The 18,747-nt window shown below is 42.1% G+C and overlaps 1 protein-coding gene across 21 annotated transcripts in view; it reads right to left on the reverse strand.

Moving 5' to 3' along the window:
- The window catches only part of ptprfa (protein tyrosine phosphatase receptor type Fa), a 412,601-nt gene that overhangs the window by 163,861 nt on the left and 229,993 nt on the right, over positions 1-18,747 (reverse strand). For 12 of the 21 annotated variants that reach the window (XM_039811015.1, XM_039811010.1, XM_039811017.1 and 9 more), the window contains one exon: positions 17,630-17,740. In XM_039811015.1, the coding sequence (XP_039666949.1) occupies positions 17,630-17,740 (111 nt within the window). Of the gene's footprint in view, positions 1-11,008; positions 11,021-17,629; positions 17,741-18,747 lie in introns of all 21 variants that reach the window. The other 9 variants (XM_039810996.1, XM_039811014.1, XM_039810999.1 and 6 more) reach the window with 1 other exon arrangement.

Raw genomic sequence — 18,747 nt, forward strand, 5'->3', positions numbered from 1 at the left:
AGTTTTCATGACTTTTTTGGTCTGGCGCACAACTAGTCGGGTTGAACCTAAATTGATATGCGGGCCAGATCAAATTTGGCCCGCGGTCCTTGAGTTTGTGGTTTAGATCGACAGAGAAATTCAGAATGAACTGTAAAAGTAGACAGTGCTGATCACATATGAACCAAGATTATTGTCACTGTATTGCATACTTCTCACCTCATATGTTTCGAGAAACTTATTTTAGCTTACCGTTTAACTGTAAGACGGGATTGTTTGTTACCAGCTTGCCTCGATATTGCCTTCTGTGACGTGCTCGCATTATGTCACCCGACCAGCCGGAGCGTTTTCCACTGCATAGACAGTCCAGTTTTATGACAAGAGCCCCTTTCTGGCAGTGAAATACTTCTTTAAGTACTTTTTAAATTATTATTATTTTATTTTTAGATTTTTAGATCTATCAGTTTGTTTCGAAGGAGAGTTTTTGTGTCACCGTGTCTCAATGATATGCCACTGATTTCACTTTTGGTCTCAATGCACTTTGAGAGAGTTTTGTTAGGTTGGTTGACGAGTAATATATTAAAAGACAATTATAATCCAACCTTCAAGCGGTCCAGTGCTTTTATTCATCAAAAATCCATTTATAAAGACTTGCAATTCATCATCAGTGAACATCATGTGTAATTTGCATTTTGTCATAAAGTGACTATTTCTCACTGTGTAGACATTTCAAGTCATTCTGCTCTCACACCATGCAAGGATAATGTAACTGACGACAGAAGGCATTATGTTCACAGTCATGTCTAACCTAACTGCCAGAAAGCTAGAAAAAAAAGCATATGAAAGAATCAAAAACATTACAGTATACTTTGAATTGACAGTTCTAGGCCAGGTATTTAAACATGAATACACACAGTCATTTATTGTATTTGCAATGTGTGTATCATTAGCACCTGATTTACTGGTTTATACTGGACGCAATGGGTCAATACCAGACCGGTAGCAGGTCAAGGTTCTGATTTATTGTTAAAGTTTATTGTTTTTTTTCCACCACAACCCTAGATGGATATACATAATCAGGCTGTATTGCACATCAATTGTGTTCCCCCACGATAACTGTGATTACATTCTTTCATTCACTTTATATGAAAGATGGACTATAAATAGAAAATGAAAGAAGTGCAATTACCTCCAGGCAACTTCTAGTTCTCCTTGTTTCATTACTGAATATGAGACCATTTCTGTGCAATCATTGTATTTGTGTTTTTCCATTCACTGTGATGGAGTGGCGATCATGCAGAGCTGAACGATTTGAAGTGGAGATGTCTTCTTTTTTTATGTGTCTTACTAATTGGAGTCTTTTTATTCTCTCCACATTGCTTCAATGTTGTCTTCACTATCAACATCCCCACGGGCTACAGAAAACACAAGCAGCCCACGTTGACCAATCGCGGTTCTTTGCGGTGTCCACGTGGCCTCTTTGTACGGCGGCTACATGTGTAAGCTCTGTTAGATCTTTATGTGCAGCTATAAATCTATCTTAAGGGCAGTGCTTATTATCAGTGACCGGGCCTGTCCTCCGAGTGTGTTGTTGTTGGATCACCAAATAGCGCTGAAACGCCCCTCCTTTATTAAACCTCTCTCTCAGACTCTCTTCTTTTTATTCTTCACATACAGCTACTGCCGTCACTCCGTTCTCCATGATTGCCTTCAAGGCGAAAATGTCTGAATGTTTTACTATTATTCCCATCTAAATGATTCATTGTCTCATCTCTCTCTCTCTCTCTCTATCTCTCTCTCTCATATATATATATATCTCTCTCTCATATATATAAAACAGAATTTGTTTTTCCTTTAGATGTGTTTGGACGACCTTTTCTTATAAAACCCTTAACTTTTTGGTGTCATGGCTGAGCTCTTGTAGGAATTCTTTACTACAGTCTGGGACCAACAGATTAGTTTGGCCTTCCCTATCAGAGCCTCATAATGTTGACATAGCATAACCTTCTATTATGCCAGCTCCTCTATACTAGATGTAACAGTGAATTTAAAGTTTGCCATGTTGAAAATGGGGTAAATTGAGAGCCTGTGCCTAAGGCGTGTAGCTGAATTTCTCCGGAGTATCTGGGCTTTCCTACTGGGCTGCAGGGATTAAAATACACCTGGAGTCTCTGTGATGCTAGTCTGGAGCACTTCTATCATATCCTGGTGCTAAGGCACCGAGTGTGAGAGAATACAGAATGATTCTCCAATATTGTTAGCTCTCTTCCTTAGAAATCTCCCCTAAGTGCTTGGATCTCATTACACTACATCTGAATTAGTGCAACAGCACAGTGTGAGCATTAAATATGCAGACGGATGCGTTGCATAAGTGAAGTTCTCGCTCTCTTGACTTAAGCCAGCACAGGGTCACGGAAATCTGACTCACATAGTGCAATTTAAGCTGCGGGCTGGAATACGGGTGTGAGGAGCTTACACTGTGGATCAGAGGCTTTTCTAAGGGTTTGGTTTAACTACAGAGAGGGAAGAGCGAGCTTACAAATTATATCTCTCTGCCTCTCACACAAAAATCAAATGCAGAAGTGATGATGCTGGAGTTGAGAATTGGGAAGTAGCACTAGTACGTACAGCATGTTTGGCTGAACAATGACTGACAACATTCAAAGAGCTTTGGAGTGCATGCGTGGGCTAAATGTTACTGTGGTGGAGTTTTTTTTGGCTCATACAAGAACAGCATTGTTTGCTGGCATGGGAAGCAGCGGACACTGAAACACAGATGGCTGGCGTTAAGGACTCCTGTGGAGGCTAAAGCGCTAGAGAACATGATGTGGAAGAGAAGGAGGAGGAGGAGAGGAGGCAGAGACAAGATGGTGGAGAAAGAGGAGGAAGATTTAAGGCCAATTTCTGCTTCTGTGTTAAATCGACATCCTGGCTACGTACGTAGATACATGGAGATTAGTCTGACATGCACCTCTTAAAAAATTTAACTACACGTCGCGGCAACGCAGACTGCAACAACTGTGAATTGTCCGTTTGGCCGCTGTTTGGCCGCTGCTTGGCCGCTGCTTAGCCGCTGCTTGGCCGCTGCTTGTTAGCGTTGCATTTCACCCGGCTCATTTCCTGGTTCTCCTACTCCATAAACAACATGAAATCAAGGAAGGGTTAACTCTTCCTGCTACAGATTTCCCACCGTGGTCAGAAAGCACAAGCTCACTTTGACTCTAGAGTGGGCACCCGCTCCGAAGCTAATCACTGTCACTCTCTAACTCGCTCTACCACACACTCCCCATGCACACACGGACGCACAAGTATAAACTTTGGGCCACTTACGTAGGCTACGGAGAAAGCTCTGCGCGGAGCCTCCGCAGAACCATAAATCAGACTTCAGTGGTAAACTGCGAGGTCAGTTAGTTGGAGGCTCATGGGAAATCTATTTTGCTGTGGCTGGTCACTTGTTTGATGCTAGAGGATTGATTAAAGGTACAATTAGGTCTAATTAGATTTTGAATATGTTTTCCACCACTGATTGCATGGCAGTAAAAGGGACAAAATTCTGATACATTTTTAGCAGGTGCACAGAAAAAGCCAGGCCTTAACATTTCATATCCCCATCGATCTTCCAAAACACACACCAGTGGCCTGTCGCTATTGCGGCCAAGTGGTCCCCAGCCGGAATCATTTCAAAGCAGGAGTGGCTTTGATAGCTATGAATAAGCTTTTAGTTGTAATGTACCAGGGAAGGGGCCAAATAGAAACCCGTAAAATGTGGATGCTAACAGAGGGGAGTGACAAAGCTCTGTGTGTGTGTTGGTAAATGGAAACACTAGAGTAATACATCAGAGATCTTACTGATAGACATTTTAACATTGAAATTACCTGTTGATATCCTTACCACAGCAAAGTCGGGGTAGTAAGGGCACTAAAGTAGGATGCGTTAGCCTCAGCTGGCCAGCACTTACATCCGCACTGTTTTCCCAATGTACTGAATCTGGATATTGGAAACTAGTGAATCTTTGGCAAACATTTCAGTTTTACATGATGTGTGCAAGATGAAGTGTGTGGTTTGTGGCCTTTTCATACTATTCACCCTCTGAGGAATAAATGGGCAATGTAAGGGCAGCTTAACAGTGATATACTATGGGAGGTTTATGGTACTGGATTAGCACGGTGCGGGCCAACTTTTGTGTAGTATGCTCAATTAATCCTAAATATGAGACCTTGGCATTGGGGCTCATGCTGTAAGTAAGTAACTGCTGTGCAATTTCATACATATATACTTTAATTATTGGCACTTGGAAGGTGAATGTAAGACACTGAGTTTGATTCAAGTCACTGAGATGCTTGCTTATTCTACATTCTGATGCTGGATGGTATCAATGTGCTGGCCAGCGCTGAGGGAAACATCGTGTTCTTATATTAGTCAATTAGAAACCATGAAGTTACCCGAGGACATGGAAGACGGTCATAATGTCATGTCATTATTTGAGTCAGAAGTTAAAAGTGATGTTAATATTGCTTCTGTTGGGCGGGACAATGTGGATGACTGAGGCACTGACACAGGCACGGACTGAATTTGTTACTCAGTCGCCACAGTGACATTTAGGAGTAACAGATGCACATTAGGAGCAGCTGATGTTAGAATGCAGACAAACTCATATCTTTAGTGGCATGCCAGAGAAAAGAGACGGGATAAGGAAGGGGGGAGGGACAAGTGAAGAAGATTTGGGAAGCCAAGTCCTAAGAAAGAAAAAAGCTGGAGTTGTAGGGGAAGCTAAGATGGGTGGGGAAGCAAACATCTGTATGGATTGCCAGGGAAATCATGCAGCAGCGCATGTACAGAGGCACCGGCATGCAGGATTCAGAGACAGGGATTACGCTTATTGAATTGATAAATGTTGGGAATGGAATCTAAGTATACGCAGCTTTTGCTTTGATGAACATGTCAGCTTCAAGTCTAATGTTCATGTTATCATTTTCCCTTAAATCCATAGTAACAAGTAAGTTCTTTAATCTCCCAAAACCAACCTCCGTGGCTGACAAAAGTTGTCGGAGCACAAGTTATGCAATTCCAAATGTAAAAAACAAATCACGTTCTATGGACAATGTTTGTGAAAATATACAGTAATGCAACTTCACAGATTTTTGTTAGAGTGTACGTCAATAAGGACAACACCAGACCTAAACACACAGCGGGACATACCCCTGTAACCCATATGATATATACCATAATATCAAAAAGCAAACACCATAGAGTTCCACTGTGCTGGGAGGGCTTTCAGCCCAACAGCTCCGAACTTCGACTGTCAATCTATAGTTTTGGTCTTCTGGTTGACCTGATGCGTTCAGCATGTTAGGCTGATCAAAATTATGTTAAATTCCACTATTGCATTTATGTATGATGCTACTCTGTGTTGACATGATGTCAGAATCAGAGTCTGATCTTTGAAACCATGACCATCTCAGTCATCTTCCTCATTCAAGTCCAACTTGAAAGAGAATTTTAGGTTTTGTTATAACAAGCTGGAATTTCTGACTTTCTCTGATGTTTTCAATGCAGCATCATTTGTGTTTACAGATTTGTAAGAGAGTTGTTCATGTTCTAAAATAATGTTTTGGACCAAATCTCCATTACCTCTTTCAATTAATACTTTGTAAGACACAAACAATTAGGCAACATGAATGCATTCAAAGTCAGTGGAAAGAAACGAACGGAGCAAGATGATGCAACTTCAGTCTTGGCAGGGCAAGTGGCAGGGCACTATTGGCAATGCAAGTTGCCTCACAGAGGAGCTAACTACCCAGTGAATTTGGTCATTTTAGACAAAATATTCACCTGACATAAATAATCCACACTGTTTCATCAAAAAGTACACCTAAACCATTATTTGTATGGCTAGTTTAGCATCATGCAAACTGTATCATATCACTTGATTCATTGTGCTTTTCAATTTCAGTCCTTACTGTATCAGTTTCATGAAAAGAAATCAGTATGATGTTGTTGGTAATAAACAAATTTGAATTGTTTTGTTACTTCCTGACATGAAGGGGACTTTTTTTGCGGCACAGAAAACGCACGAGGTGCCCATTGACTAGCAACTCAACGTGGGAAGCAGAAGTGGGAATAAATCGGTGCTGATGTACAGATTTTGCTGCTGTACATAACATCCAGTCGCTACATGCTGTCCAGAGCATCAATCAAAATGGAAATGATGTGATGATAGATGTACCAATCGGCATACAGCATTAAGCCGATGGAGTCTTAGATTCAAGGCACCTTAGTGCACCAGGACAACGCGTTCTCATGAATGGGTCCGTATCATATCGTACGAAAATGTATGCACGCCAAAACGTAAGATATCGTACGAAACTAGGAGACCGCCGGCTGGTCACGGGACGCCGGCTACAGAGGCCGGCTACGGAGCTCCATGACGCCGAGCGGCAGTTGCTAGTTGTTTAAGCCCCTACAGAGCTTTGGGCGGCAGTTAGTAGATATGTAGTAAGATGCTCCCTTGTATCAGCGGTAGTTCGGTGTGGTTCAGTTAGCTGAGAATAAGTGACTGTGAGCCGAGTACAGCGCACCGCGAGCTTCTGGACGTTTCGGTAGACATTACAGTTAAGTTAAGGCGACGAAACGTGAGCCTTATGCGGTGACAAAAGTTAAGTTTAGGAACCAAAAGGACTAGCTAAGTATAGGAAAAAGATCGTGGTTTGGATTAAAACACTCCCAAGGAACACGCATTTCCTGGGTGAAAGTCTTTTGTTTTCCCCGGGAAGCGAACTCGGCTCCCCGGCTTGAAAGTCCAGTTTTATGACCCAGCCATCAACCCCTTCCTCCTCCCCCCCGCGGCCAATCACGTTCTTATACAGCAACAGTCAATGTGGTGAAATGATATTCCTTTACTTTCTTATCAGGTAACATAGACACAGGTAGTAGGAAGATGCAACACAATGTAATGTAGCTCGCTGAAGACAAAAGTAACATCATTATGACTTCTTATTGTGATCATTTTGTCACGTCTATTTTTTATAAATGATACATTCTATGCTCAAGCTGACAGGAGAATGAATGAGCCTTTATTCCGTCCAGTAGCTTTTTTATTTTTAAAAATAAAGTGCATACTTTCCTAAAAGATTATTGTTAGTGAAATTTGAAATTATGTATTCGATCCCTTGTGCTCATGCTGCATCCCTCCATTCTCTAACCGCATATATAAAGCCAAGATTTTTTTTTCTTCTATAGAACAAAAGACGACCAAGCACAAGCTGCACCACAAGTCGGCAAAGCCACATATCAAACACAAACTAGAGCACCTAGGGCGGCAGTTTTCTCCAATAGTATTTCACTCCCCCTCAATTTCTGAGCTCCTCAATTGTACTCCTATTGATGATCCAGCAGTACGAGGCTTGGAAAAAGCTGCAAACATATTTTGCTCTATGTGAAAGTGTAGTTTTCTAGGAGACGCAGCTAAGAGGAGAGCATGGTAAAAGCAGTTTGAGCTCCGAGGCTGCTGCTCAGCGTAATGATGGTCAGACAGCAGATGAAGAGCTGGGACGAGGCATGCCTTTGAATTAGCCAAGAAAATAAAAAACATAATCAGCATGCTGAAGAGGACATCATGGGACCGACACAGTCACAAGATTTTGTAAAATGAGCACAAACTTTCAACTCAAATTTGATTTTGTGGGCATACATTATGTAAAGATTGTGTTCCTTCACCAAGAAAGGTTTGAGGTGTATGACAACAGCACATACTGGACACATCCTTGTGATCTCTTTGGCCCTTATACGCAGGCCCGGATCTAGGCATAGGCAATCTAGGCACCTGCCTAGGGCCACTAAGGGGCCCAGTAAGAAAAAAATTTATATTATTATTATTACATATACATATTTATAGTTTATAGAAATAATTAAAAAATGTCAATTTCCAATCTAACACTTCATCTTAACTTGTTCATTTGTTAAGTGTATATATTACTATATTATTTTAATAAAAGAGTACAGTAAAGAAAAAAATCCATTTGCGGGGAAATGTGTAAGCGAGCCAAAACGGTTAAACTACCACTTTTCTGGGATGCTTTCGGGTGCAGCAAAACGGAAAAAAAGAAAAACGAAAAAGAAGACAGAAACCGACAAAGAGGGGCAAAAAAAAAACTTAGGGCCTAAGTCTTTCTTAGGCCCTTCAAACAATTCTTCATTAGATGCATTAAAATACCTAAATAAAGAAATGAATAAAGAAATTAGCAAAATGACCATGTGGTAGTTTAAAAAGTAACGTTGTTTATGCCCCAAATAACAAAGTATCCATTTGGAGGGGGCCCGAAAAATGCAGCATGCCCACTGCAATCTTTCCATTTAATACAGTGCAGCTTGTAAGTTAAAAGTTAAATAATGTTGTTTGGGCAAGTAACAAAGCTTTTGCTAAAATGAGGCTAAGGTTCTGTTAAAAAGTAACCAACCCTTAACCTTATGCGCCAGATGGTTTGTTACACAGAACCGTCTTAGAAGATGTCTTGGAAACTGTTTGGAAAAGGGCCGGCACTTTCAAAATATTCCTGGCACGTGATCGGATGAATCATCTGTCTATCACGTCCCGCATAGAAATCTTTTTTAATCAATGCATTATTTCTTACATTTCTACAAAGTTTCATCATATAACCAGACAATTTTAAACCTAGTTGTTCATCATTGTACTGATGATTCAACAACATGTCCTCATACCAAACGACAGACTAGGTCGCTTGCCAATGACTCTCAAAAGGTTCTATTTAACGTTGTGAAACGGTCTTACAGCGGCAGTTTTAAACACATGACTGTCTATTAGGGCTGAACGATTAATCCTTTTCAAGTCAAAATCGAGTTTTGAAAGGATACGATTAGCTAATCGGGAAGACCGCGATTAATCTAATGTGAATATTTAGTTGAATGTTTGGTGTAGCATTTGATTTAACATTTTTATTCCTCTTTTTTTAGTATTAGATTTATTGTTTTTTCACAAGATGAATTCTGGAATAATGTTACATATCACAGATTGTTTACTTTGCATTTATTTTGTAGGACTTTATTTAACATGATGGTAGAAGGTGTAATATGTAGATGCTGCTGTTGAACTGAGACATAGACACTTCAGTTAACAGGAAACTACTGATATTTTATTATTGGAATTGTTTTTTATTATTATAACTTTAGCTTTTGTGATAAGTGTTCTGTGTTTGCTGATTAAAAGAAAAACATGTATTGCCGGAAATTCATATCTATGGTCTGATCCTACATAAGAATATAGAGCAGTTTTGATGGTGTCTCCTGTTATAATGCTTTATAAAAAAAATTTTAAACGCAAATTGAATCGTAATCACAATATCTGGCAGAAAAATGGAAATTAGTTTTTTTCCCACAAAATGTTCAGCCCCACTGTCTATTTAAAGTCGTGAAATTGTTGGCTGAGTTTAGACAGCAAAACTACTCGGTTAGATTTAAGAAAAAATCGTAGTTTGGGTTCAAATGAGTTTTTTTACGGACATGGGTTTGTGACGCAGTTGCGTCTGTGACATGGTTACGTAATGATGCAGTTAGGTTGGGGTACTTGGCGACGTTGTCTTTGGTTCCACACGGGACACGAACAGCGACCGCCTGGGTGAAAGTCCTGTGTTTGTACGAACTGTTCCTCCCAACGCGGACGTCGTCACTCTTTATACTATTTGCATATTTTATCTGGGATAATTGGGAGCTGGCTTGTGTGAACCTGTGGGTCCAAACGATCCCTGCATGCATTTTGCATCAACCAGCAGTGATGAGAAGGACACGAGCCCGACTCACAGCTGTTTTTGAACTATAACAGTGTCTCCCAATTTAGGTTTGGCATTTTTTTCAGGTGAGAAATGAACCTTTCAGATTTGGAATATGTGATGAATTTGTCAAACTAAAACTTAAAAAAATTGCTCCAATTTGTTTTTTACATTTTCATTTATTTAACCCATATTTAACATGACCCGTTGAGATCCGGGGGGCCTCATTTATCAACCGTGCGGACGCACAGATGTGTGCGTATGTAATGAGTAAGAACATTGCCAAAGTGTGGAATTTACACAATCTAGTGGTAGAATAAGCATTTAAGAGTGTCACAGTATGCATAACGCAATCAACATCCACATGTGTCCTGTGTTTCCTTTTATTAGAAAACACTCAATTAGTAATTTGTCTAGTTTTAAACAGACAAGTTGCCTAATTGGTGTCAAACCCTATAAAAGACAGCTGTGACAAATGTTTGAAATATAGTGCAATGGCTTATCTTGCGTTATGGGAAGACTTGACAAACAATGCATTTTATAAAGACATTGGAAATCTAATATTTGTTGCTGCCAAACTGGTTTGTCTGAAGGTAAAGTCAATGGTTTATATTCTTTAAAGGCCTCTGTGAAGGTTTTGGCTCCTGTACGGATGTGCTACACTTGAATAATAAATATATATTTAAATGAAAACAAACAGAGGCAGTATTAGTATATGATGTTTGATTTTGTTTTACAGTATTACGTTGCAGTGAGGATATCAGGTGTATCAAAATAAAGGGGAATTACACCGGAAACCCCGGACACGTGAAATTATTTCTCACACCTTGCAACGTTTGGGGTTTGGTCACTCTTTAGTTTGAAAAAGGAAAGAAGAAATTTTGGCTCACACAGTTACTAATTCCTACAATTCAATCTCAGTGTCACATCCTCAATGTAAACCTTTCCTGGTGGGGAAATGTAAGTTCCTGTATGTGCAAAAGCACATTATTGGCATTCAAGACATGCGCATTTCACAAACTTTCAGACAAACAAGCTGCATGGAGCAATATGTGATGAGGTGCAAGGCAGCATATACTGTAGCAGGGGGGGGGGGCAGTTGGGGTAGCAGGTGGGTTGCAATGTGGGGTTGGGGTCCTGAGAGAGAGGCCGGGACGGGCCTGAGGCGCCCAGCGAGATGCTGGCGCAGCACGGCTCCAGTCTGCCAGGCCTTGGCTTTAGGAGGGTAAAGAGTGAAAGAACCAACCTTCCCGTTGATCTGAGTGGTGAGATTTGGATTGTATTTTTTTGGGATGGCGGGGTGCAATGATGATGGAGGGATTTAAGATAAAGTGAAAAAGAAAGAAAAAAAAAAAGAAACAACAAGAGGGGCAAAATAAGGAGTAGGAGGAAGAAGACAAGGAGAAACAGAGAGAGTAAAACAGGCAAATATCTGCTTATCCATTAATGAGTGAGAAAATCACAGTAGAGACAGTAGCCTGTGCAGTGAGGTGACAAGCGCGACACACACACACACACACACACACACACACACACACACACACACACAAAGCGAAAGGCCATGAAGGAAACACTCTTAACTAAGCACACAAAGACACAGTAAGATTATCAGTGCCAATCTAACTCTGACAACAACAAAAAAGCACCCACACATTTGGACACACAGAAGCAGACACGGACATACATTTACACACTGCCCTCCCTGTCCTTAACTTTTGCTGCAGGGTTTTGAGTCCTTCAGAGCCTTGGAATTAAGGCAGCATTAAGGAGGCTGACGCTTGCTGACAACCAGACTTCATTAAGCACACAAAGCAGACAGTGTGTTACTGCCCACATTTATTCTGCTCATTGACTCTGAGCGCACTCAGCCGCCGAGCCTTGAAATCAATGAGCACATAAAGAATGTCCCTGATAGGATTAGTCAAACACTCACCTTGAAAGTTTGTACTTCTTTTGCCATGTTCTCAGTCCTAACTGAGATGTCTATGGAGGAACACTCAGTGAGCTAAAACATGCATTAAATGAGCACACTGACACTGTCCCTTTGGTCCACTTACCCACTACCTGATGAGAACACAGACCTTGATGTGCGATCTGGCAGTGACTGTGGTTAACAATCAGTTTTAATTAAGCTGTTTAAACACTTTTGGAAGATTATTTTTTGGGCATTTCTGCCTTTAATCACAGCTCAGACACGAAAGCGGAGAGAGAGGGGGAAGACATGCAGGGAACCGCCGCAGGTTGGATTCAAACCCTGGGCCTCTGCGTGGAGGAATAAACCTCCTCATATGGGCGCGCGCTCTGCCAGCTGGGCCACCTGGGCGCCCGTTGAAACACATCTACTCCGATGTCTGCGCTACCGAGAAGAGCTGGGTTAATGACTGAAGATGTCTCAGTTTCCCTGCACAATTCAACATCAAGCCAGATTGTTATGTCTCGAGTATAGTGATTTACTAGTGAGCACATTTTTTTTTCTTCTGTTGATTAAGTAACTCTGTGACTGTGCCGTCATGAAACTACCGAGCCCTCTGACAGGCGACATCATTCTCTAGCCTTTAAAGCCTCCTCTCAACCCAAGCAAAGAGCAGATAGTTGCTGCGTGACTAAGCCTCATATCCACATTGCATCTGTTGAGGCTGAACTACGACAACAGATCTCTCAGAACAAGCTAGACGGGGTTGTGCTCGGCTTGAACCCCCAAACGTTTGTTAGCAAACAGCAAATCCAGGAGCTTGGGAGGTTACCCTTAACGAGTGTAGGCTACATCTGTTACTCAGTGTAGCGCTTAACAGCAGAGCCTGAAGATCTCAGAGCTTTGGAGGGTTGGAGGAACTCATACCCACCAAACTAGAGCCAGTGCTGCTGACCTGTGCTTCCCATAAATACACAATGCTCTGTTGTGCCAGGAACGGCAATAATATAAGTATATATAAGTACCACAAATGATGGATGATGGGAAACTACAAAGTGTAAGCTTATTATCTTAGTCTTTATCGTTTATTTTTCATGTTTGACTTCAGGGGTGTAGCATTTGAGTCCGGAATGGGACTCGAGACGTTTTTGTATTGTCTCTGACATGTCTTGGACTCGTTGGTATTTGGATAAGGACTTGTCTCGGACTCGGACATTGGACTCGCCAGATGTTGTTGTTGGTCTCGATCGAGTCCAGCACTGTATGCTAAGTAACTTCCTCCTTCAAAACAAAACCACCGATGAAGCGAGCGTCCAAAAAAACAGCAGTTGGTTTTATTCATAATGCATTAACATTGGTCGCCTGGTATAAGCCTGGCTGGGTCATATGCCTCAATCATCAGGCATCAATTTTATTTTGGCCACAGACACAATGTCAGAGAGCACTGTGTACTATGGATTACTCAGGACAAGTAAAAAGTTCAAGAATAGGAACACGTGTTGCTTTTTAATTGTTACGTTTTCCATCAGCAGTCCAGAATGTTCTTGTTACACCAGAATAAAAAGACTCAACATCTAGCATGTGAAGTTGCACTTCAGCTTTATGTGACTTAACTGTTATACTAAAAGTAAATAACACGGCCTAATTTGATCCTTTCTTTCTTGACTGTCTCTCATTTGGACTCGGTCTTGACTTGGACTCAAACCGTTTTGGACTCAGTCTTGACTGGACTCCAACCTTTTTGAACTCGGTTTTGACTAGTCCTGGTCTTGAACTTGTCTTGGACTCGACAGAGGTGGACTTCGAGTTCAGCCCTGCCTGGCTTACAGTCAGTATTCATTGTGTTAGTTTGATGGTAGTATGATGTCGCCTTGTCAACTGGACTTTGCTATCTTTACATTTAGGAACACTATTGAGCTTTTTCCCCAGCAGACACGTTGGCTTCTCATAGCAGGAAAAGTACGGCTGTAACTGGTAACATTAAAAACAAATGAATTCCATTTAAGTGAGCCAGTTCCAGGGTCCTGGTATCGTGCATGCTGGCTTACTAGCATGGCTCATGGGAAAACTAAATGGAACTGATCCATCGTAAACAACATTAGTTTCACCTGTGCTTTTCCTGTTATGGAAAGTCAAAATGATGCTGTGGAAATGGTCAGTGGAAATAAATGTGGACCTCATTGTGTCATCCTTTATATTTTTGTAGTTACATGTGATTTATTGTCCATCGTCTTATAATGTCAAATGAAATAAGTCAAACCAAAGCTAAATGAGGCTTCGGGATTCTGAATCAGCCAAATCAGGCGGGACCAGTCTTTTTAGTCTCTTTGTGTTTCCTTGCTAAGCCATAACAAAGACATACACGTGACTACCACTTCATTTAGCTAACTGACATGTTTTGAGAGTTTACGATGCAGCTTTTACAGAAAGTATGTTATGGATATAATGTGGATATTTTACAGAACAGTTAAGAATTGGACCTTGAGTTGAAGTTCATTGACACAATTCATGTGTTTGCATTGAAATTGAATGTTCTCTATTTTCAAATACACAAAATACTGTACTAAAATGTTAGCATGGAGTCTTTTGCAAATCAAATTAAGTGCTATCATGGAGAACTGGAGCCGTCTGTCACCAGTATGTGTATTTGTTTGCAACATTCTTATCTCTTAGGTGGTCCTAAGAGAGGTGGTCCCAACTAAGGTCTGGACCAAGGTTCATGTTTTTGCATTTGATCCGGTTGGTTTTGGTTTCACACCGCAGTTATGCAAGCGCACTGAAGAACTCTACGTGACAAAACTACGTCCTGTCGTCATCACATACGCGAGCTGCATCTCCCAACAGTTGTAAGTGATTGGTTTATAGACAAGCTTCCCCGTCCTCTCGTATCCTCCCTCTATTGGTGTTTTTCCATTCCATTGTACCTGCTCGCCTCGACTCTACTCGCCCTTTTTTTTCCATTATGAAAAAAAAGTACCTGGTACTACCCAACAGATACTTTTTTTAGTATCACCTTCGTCGAAGTTCCAAACGAGCTGAGGCGATACCAAAAGGTGACATGAAAACCTGCAGACTACCGATTGGTCGGAGAGAATCGTCACTAATCACTGCGTCATCATTGCTAGCGACAGACGGGGGTGTCCTGAACGCGATATTACGAATCCCACTATGGCCACGCCAAGACCCGCCCTTCAATAGCATTTATTGGCCAGGCGTCTGTGCTTACGCAAGGTAACGTAACCCCATTTGTACAGGTCCTATCCCCTGACCAATCGGCTATGCTTACCTTAACCACTCAAGATTAAATGCCTAACCCCAACCAATCGAGCTGCTTCGTAGGGCGGGTCTTGGCGTGGCCATAGTGGGATTCGTAATTTTGCGTCCTGAACAAACCCACCATTTTTAAATAGTTTACTTCTTTTGAAACTATATTTGTCTTCTGGCTGTGGCAACAGCCACATGCCGAGAATCAAAAACAGCACACCTTCGAAGTTCTCTGTGTGTGTTGCGTTTCCTGCGGCGTCGCTATGACGACCAGCCACGCTCGCCTCACGCATGAGGCGGTACTAAATCTGCAATGGAAAATAGAGGACGGGGCACCGAGCCGAGCCGAGCCGAGCTGGTACTAGCAGTGGGTAAGCGCCACATGTCAGAGTTTTTCCAGCTGACTGCTGCTCTCCTTGAAGCAAGACACGGGAACTTTACTTGGGGGTTTGAGGAGCTGCAGCATTTATTCAGAGAAAAACTGAAACCTACACTGTACATTTACTACCAATTGACAAGTAAACTGCTGATTTATTCCCAGCTCTGACAGCCGGCCAGCTGTCTGCTCTGAGCGCTGACACCGTCACTCTCTCACATACACACTAAGCACTGAGCTGTTCCTTAAAGCAGCTCGCCCGGTTTTATAACAGGACGATAGTCTGCCAGAGCTTCCTGTATTTGGTCCGAAAGTCCAAACCATCCAAAAAATGCTTTCACACTATAAAACGAACCGGACCATGGTTCAGTTTGATCCAGACCGAGGTCCGGGGGAGGTTTCACACCTCTAATTTTGGTCTGGATCAAACTGAAAGGTCTGAAAGTCCGGACCAAATGAGGTAGGTGTGAAAGCCCCCTTAGTGGCTAAGTGGACCAAGATCAATTTCTATATATGAATCTCTCTACATGAACAACAACATCCACAAACACATCCTCTCACAGACAACAGAGCAAACTCAAAATACTTTCTCACATGTGCAAACAAAGCAAAGCACATTAAACAATGAAAACAGCTGCCATCATGTGTAGATAAGAGAAGGATAAGCATTGGAGAGATGAACAGAAACATATACAGTCTGTGTATATGACTGACACATGAGTGGAGGAGGGATTGTGGACTGTGGCATCAAATACAGAGAAGGAGAAGGCCTGAAAAGCTAAATAGATGAAGAGAAATATAGATAACATAAAGAAGACACATAGACGCACACGTTGGTAACATATGGTATGTTCCAGTGTTTGCTCAGAAGCCAAACTGTGAGATGAAAATGGAGACAAAAGCTACCAGCACACCTGGAGAGGTTAAAGGTTAAAGCAACACAGACAGGAACCTTGAAAAGAGAAACAAACATATACTTCATAATCTGACTTGGTTGGCTACGGCTCTGTTTGGTTTACTGGGGGATGCTTCTTGCGACAAAAAAAATCTTATGTTTAGAGAGATTGTTGAAAGTGTTTTTTTGTCAGTTCTCAAAGGCAATGTTACAGTATTTTGGGACTGATGCATGTACATCTGCTCACATAACACGCGCACGCACGCGCACGCACACACACACACACACACAAACACACACACACATACACACACACACGCTTGATTGTTGATTGGTCCAGTGTGCTTAAAACGGAGATGGATTGAAGATATGTACTGTATACATTTGAATAAGCTATCTTTCCATCATAAATATAACATGTCTAATATTTGTGTGGGAAATGTTTTCTAGGTGAGTAAGATTTTGGCGGGTGATAGTCGTTTTCAGACTAGCCACGTATAATTGCTTTGTTGCATGACTCTCTTGAAAATATATCACCTATTCTTTAAAAAAAACAAAAAAAAAAACAATTCAAATTGGTTTAAATACATTATTACAGAAGTGTAAAACCACAGTGAAGATTAGGTAGTAACTGTATTTAGCATTCAGAAGCTTTGATATATTTTTTAGAGGGAACACTGCATCAAAGAGCAATGTCAATGAAAATGTCAAATGAACGAGGTACCAAAGCAGTAATGAATCCCCCCTATGCTTTGAAAATTGCCTTTGAGAACATGATTTGGGCTGAGGCTAATTGAGTTGTTAGTTGACAAGGCGTACTCATGAGAAGCCCCGAGGCTTGCTTTCACCCCTGCTGGCTTTCGGTGCAGCACACCCAGTCGACCGGAGCATGGTTTCGGGGGGGGGGGGCTGTCTGCCTGTCTCCTCCGAACCACGGGACGCACAATAGCGATCGGTGTCGGCTTCTCTTTGTGGCAAGACTCCACAAGTAGAACTCCACCTCCTCAAAACAAAGACACAGAACCGCAGCCAACCTCTCTTTCACCCCTGATGAGTCAAACATCCCCCCCCCCCACACACACACACCCTGCGCCCTCACCGTGAGGTCAAACAAACTAACAGGGGGTTGGAGGAAAATAAATCACCCCCCTGGAGACAAAGACAAGACAGAAAGAGAGAGAGAGAGAGAGAGAGAGAGAGAGAGAGAGAGAGAGAGAGAGAGCGGACGGGCATCAACAGGTTTGACTTTCACTGCGGTTGAATCCGGCGAGCCAGCTTTCCTATCAGCAGTCAGGAGGCAGAGCATCGGTGCCTCGGTGCAGAAGAGGTGACGACAGAGGACCTTAGTGTTGGAGGCGGCGACCTGAATAGCAGCGGGGGCAGGGGGGGGGGGGTCAAGAGGGGTCAAGAGGGATCTTACCTCGGACGTAAAGGTTCGCCGGAGCAGAGTAGCGAGTCCCTGCGCTGTTGACTGCCACACACTCGTATTTGCCCTGGTCCGACTCCTCGCTGTTTTCAATCTGAAGCGCTCCTGGGGAGGGAGGCCAAGATGTCAAAGTTCAGGTCTGCACCACACACATTCAACCAATGCACGCACGCGACTCACGCGCGACGCACGCGACGCGACGCGACGCGACGCACGCGCGACGCACGCACGCACGCACGCCCACACACACACACACACACACACACACACACACACACACTAGTCCTTTGCTGTCAATATCCTTTTCTGAATAAACCCTCCTCCTTTTCATTCCATACCTTATAGGTAGAAACATTTAGAAGAAAAGCATTCAGGATTCTTCTTTATGTTTATTATTTGGAGGCCTATGCTTTATCCAATAATTTATGGCAATGACCAAAATATTATCAGGTTTGTTTCGAGACAATCCAGGAGTTCTGTCCGACTTGCTCATTACTTGCTGTATTTTTTAAAATTTTTTTTATTAGTTTATTTGTCAGGGACAATGCAGCGCACATTATTACGTACATAATCATCACAGTCAAAGCCATAACAATATGTGTCGATGTGTTGCATAAAAAGGTTTCTAGCCAATTGGCTAATTTGCAACCCCAGTCCCTGTAGTGTCACACTAACTAACGCTGTCAATGAAAGTGGCACGAGAGCAACGAGGCTGCAGCAGTTCTCCACCGACTGCAGAAGCTTAAAGGATAAGGCTGGTTATATTCTTCTACTCCAGGGGTGTCACACTCCACTTCACTAAGGGCCTCACTGGAAAAAGAGAATCACATCAAGGGACATGTATAGTTTATTGAAATGCATACATCGGTAACGTAAAATATCTTTGACTGTATTACTGCACGTCGCTTTAGTTGACATTTTTGTAGCTTTTTGCTACGTTTTTTTGTGACTTGTCACTTTTTTCTCTTTTTGTCGCCTTTTGGGCAACCTAAAGCTCTACAAAAGTCAGCAAAAAGTTCCTTAGCCATCATAGAGTTAAGCAAATCATGCAAAACAATGATTACATTTTTTTACAACCTGTTTCACAGCCTGAATATGAAAACTCTCTGCTT

Source organism: Perca fluviatilis, chromosome 9, assembly GCF_010015445.1.
Source record: "Perca fluviatilis chromosome 9, GENO_Pfluv_1.0, whole genome shotgun sequence".
Taxonomy (NCBI): Eukaryota; Metazoa; Chordata; class Actinopteri; order Perciformes; family Percidae; genus Perca; species Perca fluviatilis.